Raw genomic sequence first — 13,540 nt, forward strand, 5'->3', positions numbered from 1 at the left:
ATCCTGACCTCGGGTGTTGTCTGTGCGGAGTTTGCATGTTCTCTCTGTGATCGCATGGGGTTTCTCCGGGTGCTCTGGTTTCCTCCCACATTCTAAAGATGTGCTACTTTGTAGGTTAATTGGCTTCTGTAAATTGTGCCAAGTGTGTAGGATGTGAAAGTGGGTTAACATAGAACGGGTGTACGGGCGATCGATGGTCAGCATAGACTCGGTGGGCCAAAGGACCTGTGTCCACACTGTATCTCTAAAATTAAAACTACATCTTGGAATCTAACAGAATTTCACTGGGGAAGCCTGGCCGGCAAACTGGCAGGAGCTGGAAGAAAAATCACCACCTGACTAAGATATTGGAAAGGACTTTTCTCCAGGGGCCAAGCATTGTTCAGTTCCAGTTTCAGTTTAGTTTATTGTCACATATACCGAGGCGTGCTAACCAGTCGGCAGAAAGACAAAACATGATTACAATTGAGCCATTTACAGTGTATAGATACATGATAAGGGAATAACGTTTAGTGCAAGGTAAGCCAGCAAAGTATGAAAGCAGGGTATGAAAGGAATATGTTCCTAGAACGGGTTTCTTAAAGCAAAATTTAATAAATTGAAAAGCGGGACGAGTTGCATTATGGATATTTTGATACACTGCATTTCAATACAATGAGAAGAGGCGCAATATCAATTATAGTGAAGAATAGCTTCATATATCAAATATACATTCCCCCAACAGGCAATGGCATTTTTGCAAAATAATTGTAAATTGAGGAATTTGTGAATTTAAAACTGTACATGCTATATGTAACCACACACTATATGTAACCACACACAAGAACTTCCTGAAAATAACAGCTAATGAAAAATTAAGCAACTGTCAAGAAAGTCACAATATGAGGCAACGCAGTGCATTTGTAAATGTCCACAAGGGGGAGTAGTATGACCACAGAGAATGGGATTTATTACAGTCTTCTATAATTTAAATTTAGCATTTCCTTTAAAAGGGAATGTGGCAAAAGCTTTGGGCACAATTGCAACACATTCCACAGGGTGAGATTCTAGTTTCCTTTGCTGGGGTGGCTATACACCCTGTTTTCCAAAGTCCAGAGATGAGTTACATTTAGAAAATTTAATCTAAACCAGAGTAGATTACATTTTCAGATATTTGGAATAACCTGCAGATGTGGCTGAATATTTTTTTTAGTTTTTAGGGATACAGCATGGAAACAGTGTCCACACTGACCACTGACCTCCCATTCGAATTAGTCGAATATGATCCCACTTTCTTTATCAAGCAATTAACAAAACACCAACTCTGAGGAGATCAACTGAAATTTGACCCACAGGCCAGGTGCAGCATCTAATGAAGATAATGCCTTCTGTATAGCAGATGCACACTCACTTTACTGAAGCAACATGTTTCCAAACTCATATATTGATGATGCCATATGTATTGTTCATCAAAATATCTTGGTTGGGGTTCCGTGATATTTTTGCAAATCTCTCATTTTGAGTCAACCATCGATTGAGTGATTGTTTCAACTTTTGCAGCTGCCCAAGTTCAGGAAACATGGCGGCCAGACTTTCAATTCATTGTCATCTGCAAATGGGGCCATAAAGCACCAAAATGTATCATTAAGTTCAATTGTTGCATTGATCAAAATGTGATCATTCCATCTATACCTATGACAGTGTAGCCATCCCCAGCAATACCACGCTGTTGGACAAATAATGGTAATGGCAAGTACAAGAGGAGGACTGATTAATCTAATTGAATGGTGCCAGAACACCAATCATGGTTTCAATGTTAGGAAGACCAAGGAACTGATTGTTGAATTCACAAAGGGAAAGTCAAGGATTGATGAAAATGTCTTCATCGATGGGACAAAGGTGAAGGGAATAAATAGCGTGGAAGATTGAGGAGATTTAGCATATCTTCCGTGGAAGATTGAGGAGATTTAGCATATGGCTGAATAGTATTTTTTTAGTTTGTAGAGGTACAGCATGGAAACAGGCCCTTCGGCCCACAGGGTCCACACTGACCACCTATTCAAATTAGACAAATATGATCCCACTTTCTTTATTGTCTATTTGGGGAGAAGGCAGGAACGGGGTACTGATTGGGGATGATCAGCCATGATCACATTGAATGGCAGTGCTGGCTCAAAGGGCCGAATGGCCTACTCCTGCACCTATTGTCTTTTGTCTATTGAACTTCTACTGGTGTACTGTGGAGAGCATACTGACTGATTACATTGTGGCCTGGTTCAGTAACTTGAACTTCCAGGAACAAAGGAGACTGCAGAAAGTGATAGACATTGCCTGGTCCATTACTGATACTGACCTCCCAACCACAGGAGACGCTGCTAGAATAATTCAGCAGATCAGGCAGCATCTTTGGAGAAAAGGAATAGGTGACATCTCGGGTTGAGACCTATCTTCAGACTGAGAGTCAGGAGAGAAGGAAACTAGAGGTGTGAAAATGTACAAAGAACAAATGAATGAAAGGTATGAATACCTTGTATACCCTTTATTTCTCCACACCCCTCTCCTGTGCCCCACCAGGACTTTCTTCCCGCTCCCCCCTCCTCCCACATTCCTTCCTTTGGCTCCATAATGTGCAATTTTTCAATCTTTTTGCCTCATACCTTGTTTTTTTTCATCTTGGGCCTCTGTCCACCCTTCTGCCTATCAAAACCCCTCTTCACCCGTGTTAACTTATTACCTGCCACACCCCCCCCCCCCCCCCCCCCACGCCCCGGTCAGTCGGAAGGTTCCCGACCCAAAACGTCACCAATCCACATTCTCCATGGATGCTGCCTGACCCACTAAAGTTAACCCAGTTATCCATTTACTGACTTTTTTTTAACCCAGATAAATATTCACCATTACGCTTACATACTATTCTGTTACTTTAACAACAGTTTTAAAGAGTTAAGAAACTGAAAGCAAATATCTATGAAGCTAATAGTTACTGCACTGCCAGAGTCCATGGCTGTTACATCTACAGGTGAATGAAGAGGAAAACAGTGAGGGCTCCCATTTCTCACAATCACTTAATAGTTTAGCTGTGAAATATATGGTTGTGGATGTTGGGTGACTTCTGCTTACCCTCCCTGTTGCTGCTTGGTCCCCAACACAGAAAAACACACCAATGAATCAAGGTGCATTGAATTAGTTTATGCAGTTGCCAAGCAGATGTAACTAGGTGTGTTCCCACACTTACAAGTATGAAATTATTGAAATTGTAACAAACATGTCCAAGAATTCAAACATACACCTTCACGTTTCAATGCTTTGGAAGGGAAGTGGCAGAAAGGGCAGGAGGATAGCGATTGATGACAGTATTATATTTTTCACAATCAAGATCCATGCTGAATATTTGATGTATATCTTTATTTTTTAACGCCTTTCTGCTTTTAAAACAGACTTACAAATAGTTGTACAATAGTCGGTTTCTCTGCGGTTACGAACATTAGTTCAAGCATGTTAACAGTAAATTGCCAAAATGTGAACCTTGAAATATTAGACGAGTTTTTCCACACAAATTCTATTATTTCAGCTGATCTATGAATAATAAGATTCCAATTCTAATTGAAGAGAATTCAGTTAAAGTCAAGGAGTAATAGAACAAGAGAACTCTCACCAAATTAATAAATGAATCTACAGTGAATATCATAGTTTCCAAAATATCTAATTTATTTTTATCAAAGACAAAAAATCTTATTCTCTCGAATAACATAACCAAGTTAAAATACATATTTCAGTTAGAAGCCTGTTATGAAGGTTATGCCCTCTTTCTCTATATTTTTTCCAAATAAAACAGTATACATGTTCACTTTTGTTAACAATGTTAACACATTTTCAAATGGAGTTTGAATTAATAAAATTGTATTCAAATCTGTTGTTCTTTGTACACCAACTGAGGTACACACAGTGGCTTCCCTAAACATCCTTTTGCCATTTTTTAAAATTACTGAAACGGTCAAGCCATTTTCAAAGAAAACATTGCCTAGCTCTCATTTCCTTTCTTGAAGACCCTACTTGTTCCAATGGAACAGGCCATGTAAAGTATCAAGGTGGTTCAAGATGTTGGGCAGTGTACACTTAATAACATCTCCCTAGGTTTTGGGCAGTGTAACACTTAATAACATCTCCCTAGAAAATGGATGGCTCCTATTTTTGATATGCTAAAAGACAGCTGCATTTGTTGCCAGCACCCAGTTGAGTTTCCCCACAAAGAACCACAAAACTGTAAAAACAAAAATCATGCTGAAACAAGGCATGGTTTAAACCCAGAAAAAAACACTGAGAGAGGACCAACATGCTTCTTTATAGGACCTCACCAAATGCCACGTAGTTCCTGATACTTTGCTGTATGGCATTTAAAGAGAATCCAGAGAAGAGTGTTTTTTATTGCCATATGTTCCAAAATGGACCCTTAAAGGCGCTCCCTGTACAGCCAAAACAAGAAAATCTGCAGAGAAGGCCACAATTTCCATAATAATTCAGACACAACCTGTGATGATGCTCAGGAGGAAGTTCCTGGGCAACATGTAGAGAGAGGGCCAAGAGACCTGCCTGGTCCACCATTAGAAGATCCTGATACGCCTGGCTTCAGTAGCCTCCTCCAGGAACTCTCCCACACAATGAAGCAATGCCAAAGGAAATTGCATGGTCACACAAGATATGTCCAGGTGACCAGCACAGCAGTTTACTTCAGCAGAGTGGAGATCCTCACAGGAAACATTCTTTTTTAATGCAGCCGTCTGAGCTCCCTAACCAAGATCCACGTGAGGAAATATAGAGAAGTTGTGGCAAGCCCTTAAAGTAACTGGAACAGAAATCTGTCCATTTCAGCATTATCTTGGTATTGAAGATTGGATTGTGGTTTTGTGAAATCTAATTTTGCATCTTCATCATGAAAGCACATATAGCTAGCGCTTGGCTAACAAGATGAGACTGTGGGTGCCAAGTACCCACATATATCAACCTGGAACCTGTCACTTGCCCCTGGTCCTATTGATACAACAGACCTTTAGGCTTTGCTTTGCCATCTCCTTCACTCCATAGATGCTGCTGCACCCGCTGAGTTTCTCCAGCATTTTTGTGTACCTTCGATTTTCCAGCATCTGCAGTTCCTTCTTAAAGACCTTTAGGCTTTGCTCCATGACCCCCAGACTCCTGAGTAAAAGGGCTGGTCTTACTCGGTCTCCAACTGGCTGTGGTCAATGGTTTGTTAAACTATACAGATGCAGCATGCAATGATAAGTCTCCACATATCCTTGATTCATGCTGCAATAGCCTCTGGATTAAGGGAGGTAACACTATCTCATCTTTAGGGAATCAATGGCACTTTTCACTGCTATCCTGGTACATGCAAGGTTCTCATATCTACACATTAGTACGGGGAGTCAGCCAGTGGTAGTTGAAGGTAACCTTATCCTCAGAACCCATCCTTCCCCGTACTGCCATTCACTGAAAAGATCCGTAATTTAAGATTTTCTCAGGATGAAGGAATCATTTGAACCACAGAAGCATGGCTTTCATTAAGAGAAAATTATTGTTATTTAAAATGACCTGCACGTTGAGAAAGTGAAATAATTTCAGTTCACAATGTCGTGGTTATTGAGAGGTGTCTTTGTGGACCTGAGTGCCATCAACGGCTAAATCTACCCATGGAAAGCCAGCAATGCTGGTAGATCCCAGTGCCCGACGTGCCCCATCAAAATAGATGAAATCATTTTCTTCACTTATACAGTGCCTGGGTGTCCTGTCTGATGCAATGGTGAGCAGCAAATTGAGAAAGACAGCAGAGATCTACCCAGTAAGTTGGAAAGTCCCATAGCTGTGAAGTTGAAATTCAACACGATGTCGATCCCAGACATTAGAGCATGTTCGAAAGTCTTCCCACAGAATATCATACATTTCATTAAGAACTCCTTTGGAAAATATTGTTTGATGCAAAGATTGCAAATCCATCATTCATCCAGGATCGAAATGTTCTGTGGAAGTAGACTGTTTACAGCCGGATATGTATTACCTCATGCTTGAGGACATTGACCCATCATGTGGCCATCCATGGTCACAGTAATATCTCAAGTAATGGTTCGGAAGGAACTGCAGATGCAGATTTAAACCAAAGATAGACTCATAAAGCTGGAGTAACTCAGGGGGTCAGACAGCACCTCTGGACAAAGGGGAATAGGTGACATTTTGGGTCAAGACCCTTTTTCAGTCTGAAGAAGGATCTTGACACAAAACATCACCTGTTCCTTTTCTCTGAAAATCATGTTAACTTTAACCCCATTCAAAACCTACATAATTGTATCTTTAATAAGAAGCATCTCAGGAATGAGAACTGGCCAATGTTGCCTTCTACTAGATGGCTACTCTGAAAGAAATCAGCTAACTCAGCAGAGAATGGATGCAACCTGGCACATTGCTGATATAAACTGGATAAATCGGCTGATTATTTCAGTGTGGCTTGAATACTATTTGTTCAGATCATCAGTGAACCAATTGACTTTACTGCACTGCCATTCATCTCACCAACAAGCAAATTAAACAGACACAACATCAGCAATTCGCATGACTTCTGCCAATACAAATTTTCAATGCAATCATTATGACAAAACTATACAGAACTTGCATAATGTTTTAGGGTAAAAATGCATTTGGGATTAATGAAGTTTCCTTGCACACTAGCTGCTTTGGCCTCTTCTGCCAAAATGTATTTTCAAGAAATTAGCCTTTATTTTTGTATTTTCATTGGCTGTTATTCCTCACTATAGGACCACTTGGTCTCATGCATGTACAAATTTCAATTTATTTCTATAAACACAATGTTATACTTGTGAAAAGGCCATTGGCATGTAGAACGTGCATGTATTCAACCATTGTTTTAACAAACCTGTTGAGCGGTAGGCAATGATTAAAAGAATAAATTACTTGCAATTCAATCCTTCAAAGCTTTTTGGTGGATGTGAATAGAATACAACTGATTCACTTCAATTGACCAGAGTATCTTTCAATTGAGAAACATTCAATAGTAGTACATCAGTTTATAAAATGCACAAGCAAAAATTGCAATGGATAGATTTAGCTTGCATTCACTCCTAATATGCATTTAGATAAAACAAAAGACACACCCACTACCTTAAAAGCTGTCTAAAATATCTGCTTTTTATTAGCAAACTTGAATCATAAAATAATCCACGCAATTTTTCAAGGAGCATTTCAGATCAATAAATCAAGTAAATTATGACGCTCAATTAAGATTTAAGTTAAGAAATAACAAATAATTAGTCACTGTACAAACATATGCAATTCAGCAATTTTACTGAGGACAATATTTTCCACATCCTTAGTGCTTGCAATCTCAAGACAAAATTCTGACAAGCTTTCCGTTCTGTAACAGGTTAGAGCACTCACTGTTATTCATCTCCTTCATTTTCTTTGTGAATGTTTTCACTTTAGTTTAGAGATACAGCGCGGAAACAGGCCCTTCGGCCCACCTAGTCAGCGCCAACCAGCGATCCCCAAACACTTACAATATTCTACACACACTAGGGACAATTTACAATTATACCAAGCCTTCAATTAACCTACAAACCTGTACTTCTTTGGAGTGTGTAAGGAAACCGGGATCTCAGAGAAAACCCATGGAGGTCATGAGGAGAACGTACAAACTCCATACAGACTGCACCAGTAGGATCGAACATGGGTCTCTGGTGCTGTAAGGCAGCAACTCTATCGATGTGCGACTGTACCACCCTACTGACACATCGGTTAAAAAATTTGGAAACTTAATCCAAATCTAGTCTAATCGCCTCTGGATTTTAGGATTTGGAAAGACTCATACTACTATAGTAAATAAGGAATGCATGGCCAAAAATATCTAAATAGTATCTGTCACCTTAACATATTGGTATGCGCAACTTGAGATCCTGTTGATTTAAACAGAATATCAAGCACTTGACTAAATAATTACCAGGTCAGGGTCTACAAGTGGTGACATAGAATTGAGATTGCACAAGCATCTGACCAATTGCCTCTCTTGCGTAAAAAAAAGGCAACTCTATAAATGAAATCCATAATGCAAGCTTACTTTACCTTGTGTTAATTCAAAGTTACTCAACTAAGTCAGTCAGATTTGGCTCTAAGTTTCCAGTGTAAATGCAATAAAAGAGACAAGGCAAAAACAAGCCTTTTCAAACATATTGCAAACATTATAGAATGCTGAAAGCAGAATTTAAAAATATTTGAAGCAATGAAAACATTTATTGAAAAGCCTAATAAAAATACACATTAACCAAATGAATTGTCCTCCCGATGTATATCTGGACACTAAATATTCACACTTTAGTATAAAATACTTCATTGTCATAATCACAACTACTTCCACGACGAATATGTCCTTGGCACTTCCATCCAGTGTGTACTCAGGTGATTATCCTGCACAATACAGTCCAATACTTCATACGTTAAATGACAGATTACTGTGCTGCTGTGTTTTTTTGTTTTTGCCAGGTCTTTTCCCGCAGGTCCAACTCAGCCTTTGTGAAGGCTGCTGGTCCCCAATTAGTGATCAGCTGAGGACCCTTGGAACCTACAAGAATGAACAAATATTCAAAAGGAGCAATTCAAAATGCAGAGGGACACGATCATCTTCAAATAGTTACAATGGCGCCAGCTCAGTACTTCCCACGATTTTGCGAAGAACTTTCCTTTGCCTCCAAATTACTTTCTTGCTGACTCGACTTGCCCCTCCTCTGCAGATCATTTGGTTGCAGTTTCCCGAATTTCAAGGGTTAGTATTGGCAATGTTAAGATTTTTGTAATAGATATTAAATGAAAAAGAATCAACACACAACGCAATAATGAATCAGGAATGAAGCCTTTTTTTTTAAAATAGTGGTTCCTACAAAATGCCTTTGTTGTTCAGCCAGGATAAAGCTATGCAAAAGTGTGCAATTCAAATGAATCAATAAGCACAATAAAGTCAGATATTTATAAATGAAGTAAAGATATATAATTTATAAATGAGGATATTGATAAATGAAATTAGTACGTTTGCAGATGACACTAAAGTGGGTGGTATTTATAGGTAAAGAAATAGGTGCATAGGGACAGCTCTTTTTTACACAGAGGATGCTAGGTATATGGAATGAGCTGCCAGAGGAGGTATTTGAGACAGGTACTATCACAACATTTAAAAAACATTTGTACAGGTACATGGATAAGAGATGTTCAGAGGGACATGGGCCAAATGCACTCAGGTGGGACTAGTGTAGATGGGGGGGGCATGTTGGTCGGCATGGGCAAGTTGAGCCGAAGAGTATGTTTCCACTCTGTATGACTATGAGATGATATTGGAGACAGATAAATGATTTAAATTGATCAATGATTAGATCTTTAGATTATACATCAGAGAAAAATAGAACAGATTACAGACTGCACATTAACATTTCTTATTAAATATGTTCCAGAAAAAACTTTCTCCAACCTCTATATTCCCGATTTGCCATTCAAATCTGATAGGAAGCTCAAAATTGTGAAATCAAGACAATTTCAGGTATTAAAATAATTCAGCAAAGTACAGTTCACTAGAATGGTTTAGAGATGAGTATAGCTAAATTATTTGGCATTTCTCATTGTACTCAAGGATGAGCAATAGGCATCTGAACAGTGACTGCTTGAATGAGCGAATGGTAAGTGACATTTATTTTTGCCAAGCGAAGTTTTGCACTTGCCGAGATGCAATATGGTAAGCTTGGATATTCCCTTTCATCCACCTCCACTTACAAATTTATATATTCAGATTTGGTCAATAGTTACGTGCAAAAGATCCTATTCTAGTGATGTATGATAATTGCATCACTTTCATAGAAACATAGAAAATAGGTGTAGGAGTAGGCCATTCGGCCCTTCGTGCCAGCACCGCCATTCAATATGATCATGGCTGATCATTCAAAATCCATACCTCGTTCCTGCTTTCTCCCCATATCCCTCGATTTCGTTAACCCTAAGAGCTATATCTAACTCTCTCTTGAATACATCAAATTATACATCATTCCTTACCTGGCTGTATAAGTCGGAGCAATCCTTCATGTTGTGCCACCTTGTCTTTCCAGTTGTTTGTCTTACTGGCTGCCAACTCTAATTTTTTTGCCACCTCCTGTTAACAAAATATCAAGAGTAGAATCAGTATGTGGCACTATTTTAATAACTATACAATGTTTCCAATTTTATTGCCACATCTTTCTCTCAGGTTCAAGCTCTGAGGTTCCAAGACTTTATTTGTCAACTTGACTGTGCATATTGCTCAGTAATTGGGTCACATTAATTCAAACAGATCTGCTCCCTATTCAAGATCTACACTCATCACTGTATATTAAGATCAGATCAGGAATTTAGCAATTTCCCCTTCATGATTCAAGGAGTCTGAAAACAAGTCCATCAAGATCAGCTAATTATGGAGGGCAAGTTCATGGGTATCCTACTTCCTACGAAGGCTGGCTACACCTATTTGCATCTCATATGACAACCTTAGCTCTTGAACGTTTTGTCACCATCCTGCTAGTGTGCACCTGCTGATCTCTTTTGTACACAACTGTTACAGCTATTTCTTTTCTCCTTCATAGCCAACAGGACTCTAACATTACCAGCAGCAAAATGCAGCAAACCTAAGGCTTACACCTCCTATCTCCCACACTTTAGACTTGAAATACAACGTGGAAACAGGCCCTTCAGCCGATTGCCTCTATGCCAACCAGCAATCACCTTGTACACTATCACTATCCTACAAACTACAGACAAATTACAATTTTACCGGTCAATTAACTTATAAACCTGTACGTCTTTGAATGTGGGAGGAAACTGGAGCACCCAAAGAAAACCCATATGGTCACAGGGAAAACATACAAATTCTGTACAGACAGCACCCGTAGTCAGGATCTAATCTGGGTCTCTGGCACAGTAAGGCAGCAACTCTACCACTGCTCCACTGTGCCGCCTTTTTTTTACACTGGAAGTTAACCTCACAAATAATCTGGGTTAGAAGACATGGTTAGGGCGGCATATTAATCAACTTTTATATTAAACTGTACAATGGTCACTTATTGTACACACATTGATGACAAAACTTACTAAGCTCCACAATTGAGTGGCGGAGCAGAAATACTGGCCAAATGCCGCCGCCACCGCTAGGACAACGGGTGTTTACGGCCAAGCTAAAACCAACCTTTAAAAAAAATTGAAGGGTGCAAGAGGGTGCTAAAACGCGATAGCTCCAGTGTACTGACTCAGTGTTATCTACTATCATACACTCTTATACTTCCTATGATTGAGCCTAATGCTAATGTCCTAGTAGCACTAACGCAACACCCGGCGTACTACGGCCTGCAGGGGGAAAGCTGACAAGCCAGTCCATGCTCATCCTCAAAGACCTGAGACCAGAAAGATGGAGCCGGTGGCGTTGATAGATGTGACAGGCGAGGAGCAAGGTTGGTAGAAGAAGAGAGGGAATCAGGGTGTGGCCTACTGCACCCTCAAGGTCGACTGACTGCAGGAGGTGCCCCCTGGAAGCAAAGGTGGACAGGCGAGGAGAGGACGTCGATTCTCCAGGCAATCCACCTCTCTAAGGAAGGGGATGCCTGGAGGCCCGCAGCTGCCTGGGGATTGCCTAGAATGGGCATCGCTCATAACAGCTAGAGTGTGGACTGGACATGGCACAAAATGGACTTGCCTTGGAAAATGGCACAAAAATATGGCGTCTCTTGCATGCGGGGTTACGAGACTATTTCTGTACAATTTGCTAATGGGGGATGTGCTTAAGCAATACTACTAGACTGTTTGTCAGAAAAGTATTCCACTGTGCCTTTGGACATGTGACAATAAAAGCACCATTGAACCTGAACTGCATTAAAAAAAATAAAAAATTTCACAGCACTTAGGTATACATGACAATACAGTACCCTTGAAATCTGTGTAAACAACATTTTCCTGACCTACCCTCTTTTGTAGTTTTAAGTTGACCACTCTTTGTTAACAATACCTCAAACAGTAGAAACCATATTGTTATTCACGTTATAGAATCACTGCTAATTTTTAACAACTTCCATCAAATCTTCTCTGCTGGAAGGGAAATAATCCCAGTGGGCAAACCGTGCATTATTTAACTATTGCCCATTCCTTGCATTACCTTTGTGAGCCTAAACTTGTGTGTCCCATTGGAGCACATTTTCATGGGATTTGCAAACTAACGGTGAAATTAACGCTAGAAATCTCAGTAGCAATTTCACATTAGGCACATGCTGTACATCAATTTGATTTGTTTAATGCTTGACACAGAGTAAACCTAATGGCTAAATTAAGAAATTGACTGCATTTTTAAAGATGTGCAGTCTTATCTTGATATCAAACTAGAAAACAAGAAACAAATTTAATTGATTCAGCAATTTATGTTCAACAATGAAACTGTTAAGCATGAAAAAATTAGACATATTTTGTGCCACATCAGCTGACTCTAATTTTCCACGCAATGTTTCTTATCGCAGTGAGTTAGCATCTTACCCCATATTGCTCAAGAGCTTGCTGTCTCTCCCACTCAAGCTCCTCCAGTTGCTTCATTGCATCTTCCAGTGCCTGATCTTTTTCAGCTCTCTCATTTTCCAATTCTTGCTTTTCTGCTTCAGTCAATAGGATCGTTTGTTGTTGCTGTAAATGAAGCTTCTCCAAATCCTGTCGTTTACTGCACTCCTCTTCCAGCAATCTACATCAGCAAAGAAATAAAATGATAGCAAGGTCAAAGCATAAGCAATCTGGTCAAGGTCAAGAGCATTCTGGTCAAAATCAATCATAATAGAAATAATAATAGATCAATGTGCCTGGTCCTTCTATATTGCTGCTGGAAAACAAAATCAATCTGTTATCCAGTGAGGAGAAGCCACTGATAACATTCTGTTGTGGATCCATCAGCAGTGCTCTGGCCACTCAGTTGGAATGTGGTGTTTTTTAGTTTAGTTTAGCGATACAGCACGGAAACAGGCCCATCAGTCACTGAGTCTGCACCGACCAGTGATCCTCGCACATTAATACTGTCCTACACACACTAGGGACAATTTACACTTATACCAAGCCACTTAACCTACAAACCTGTACGCATTTGGGGTGCATAAGGAAACCGAAGATCTCGGAGAAAACCCATGCAGTCACAGGAAGAACGTGCTAACTCCGTACCGACAGCACCCGTAGTCGGGATCGAACCCGGGTGCCCGGCACTGCAAGCGCTGTAAGACAGCGACTCTACCGCTGCGCCACTGTGTGGCCCTGAGCGTTAAGTTCCATTTCAAAGAGTGGAGCATGAAAATCCAGTCTGAAATTCCAATTTAATACGGTGAGAGTAGTGTCTATTCAGGCACTGGGCTGGATTTTAGATCCCATCGTGCTGGGCTCTTTCCCCAGTGCAATAAGATCCAGATGTAGATTGATAATTCACAAAAAGGCAGCTGTGTGGTGCGTAGCAGGGGTATCGCCGTACCAGAAATTT

At 40.1% G+C, this 13,540-nt stretch overlaps 1 protein-coding gene across 1 annotated transcript in view; it reads right to left on the reverse strand.

The window, feature by feature from the left end:
• Nucleotides 1-3,369: 3,369 nt before the first annotated feature.
• The window catches only part of swap70 (switching B cell complex subunit SWAP70), an 88,241-nt gene continuing 78,070 nt past the window's right edge, over nt 3,370-13,540 (reverse strand). The window contains exons 10-12 of the mRNA XM_033038962.1: nt 12,565-12,763; nt 10,072-10,168; nt 3,370-8,599 (exon numbers count right to left, since the gene is read on the reverse strand). Of these exons, the coding sequence (XP_032894853.1) occupies nt 8,487-8,599; nt 10,072-10,168; nt 12,565-12,763 (409 nt within the window). The 3' untranslated portion in view covers nt 3,370-8,486. The remainder of the gene's footprint in view (nt 8,600-10,071; nt 10,169-12,564; nt 12,764-13,540) is intronic.

Source organism: Amblyraja radiata, chromosome 20 (assembly GCF_010909765.2).
Source record: "Amblyraja radiata isolate CabotCenter1 chromosome 20, sAmbRad1.1.pri, whole genome shotgun sequence".
NCBI lineage: Eukaryota > Metazoa > Chordata > Chondrichthyes > Rajiformes > Rajidae > Amblyraja > Amblyraja radiata.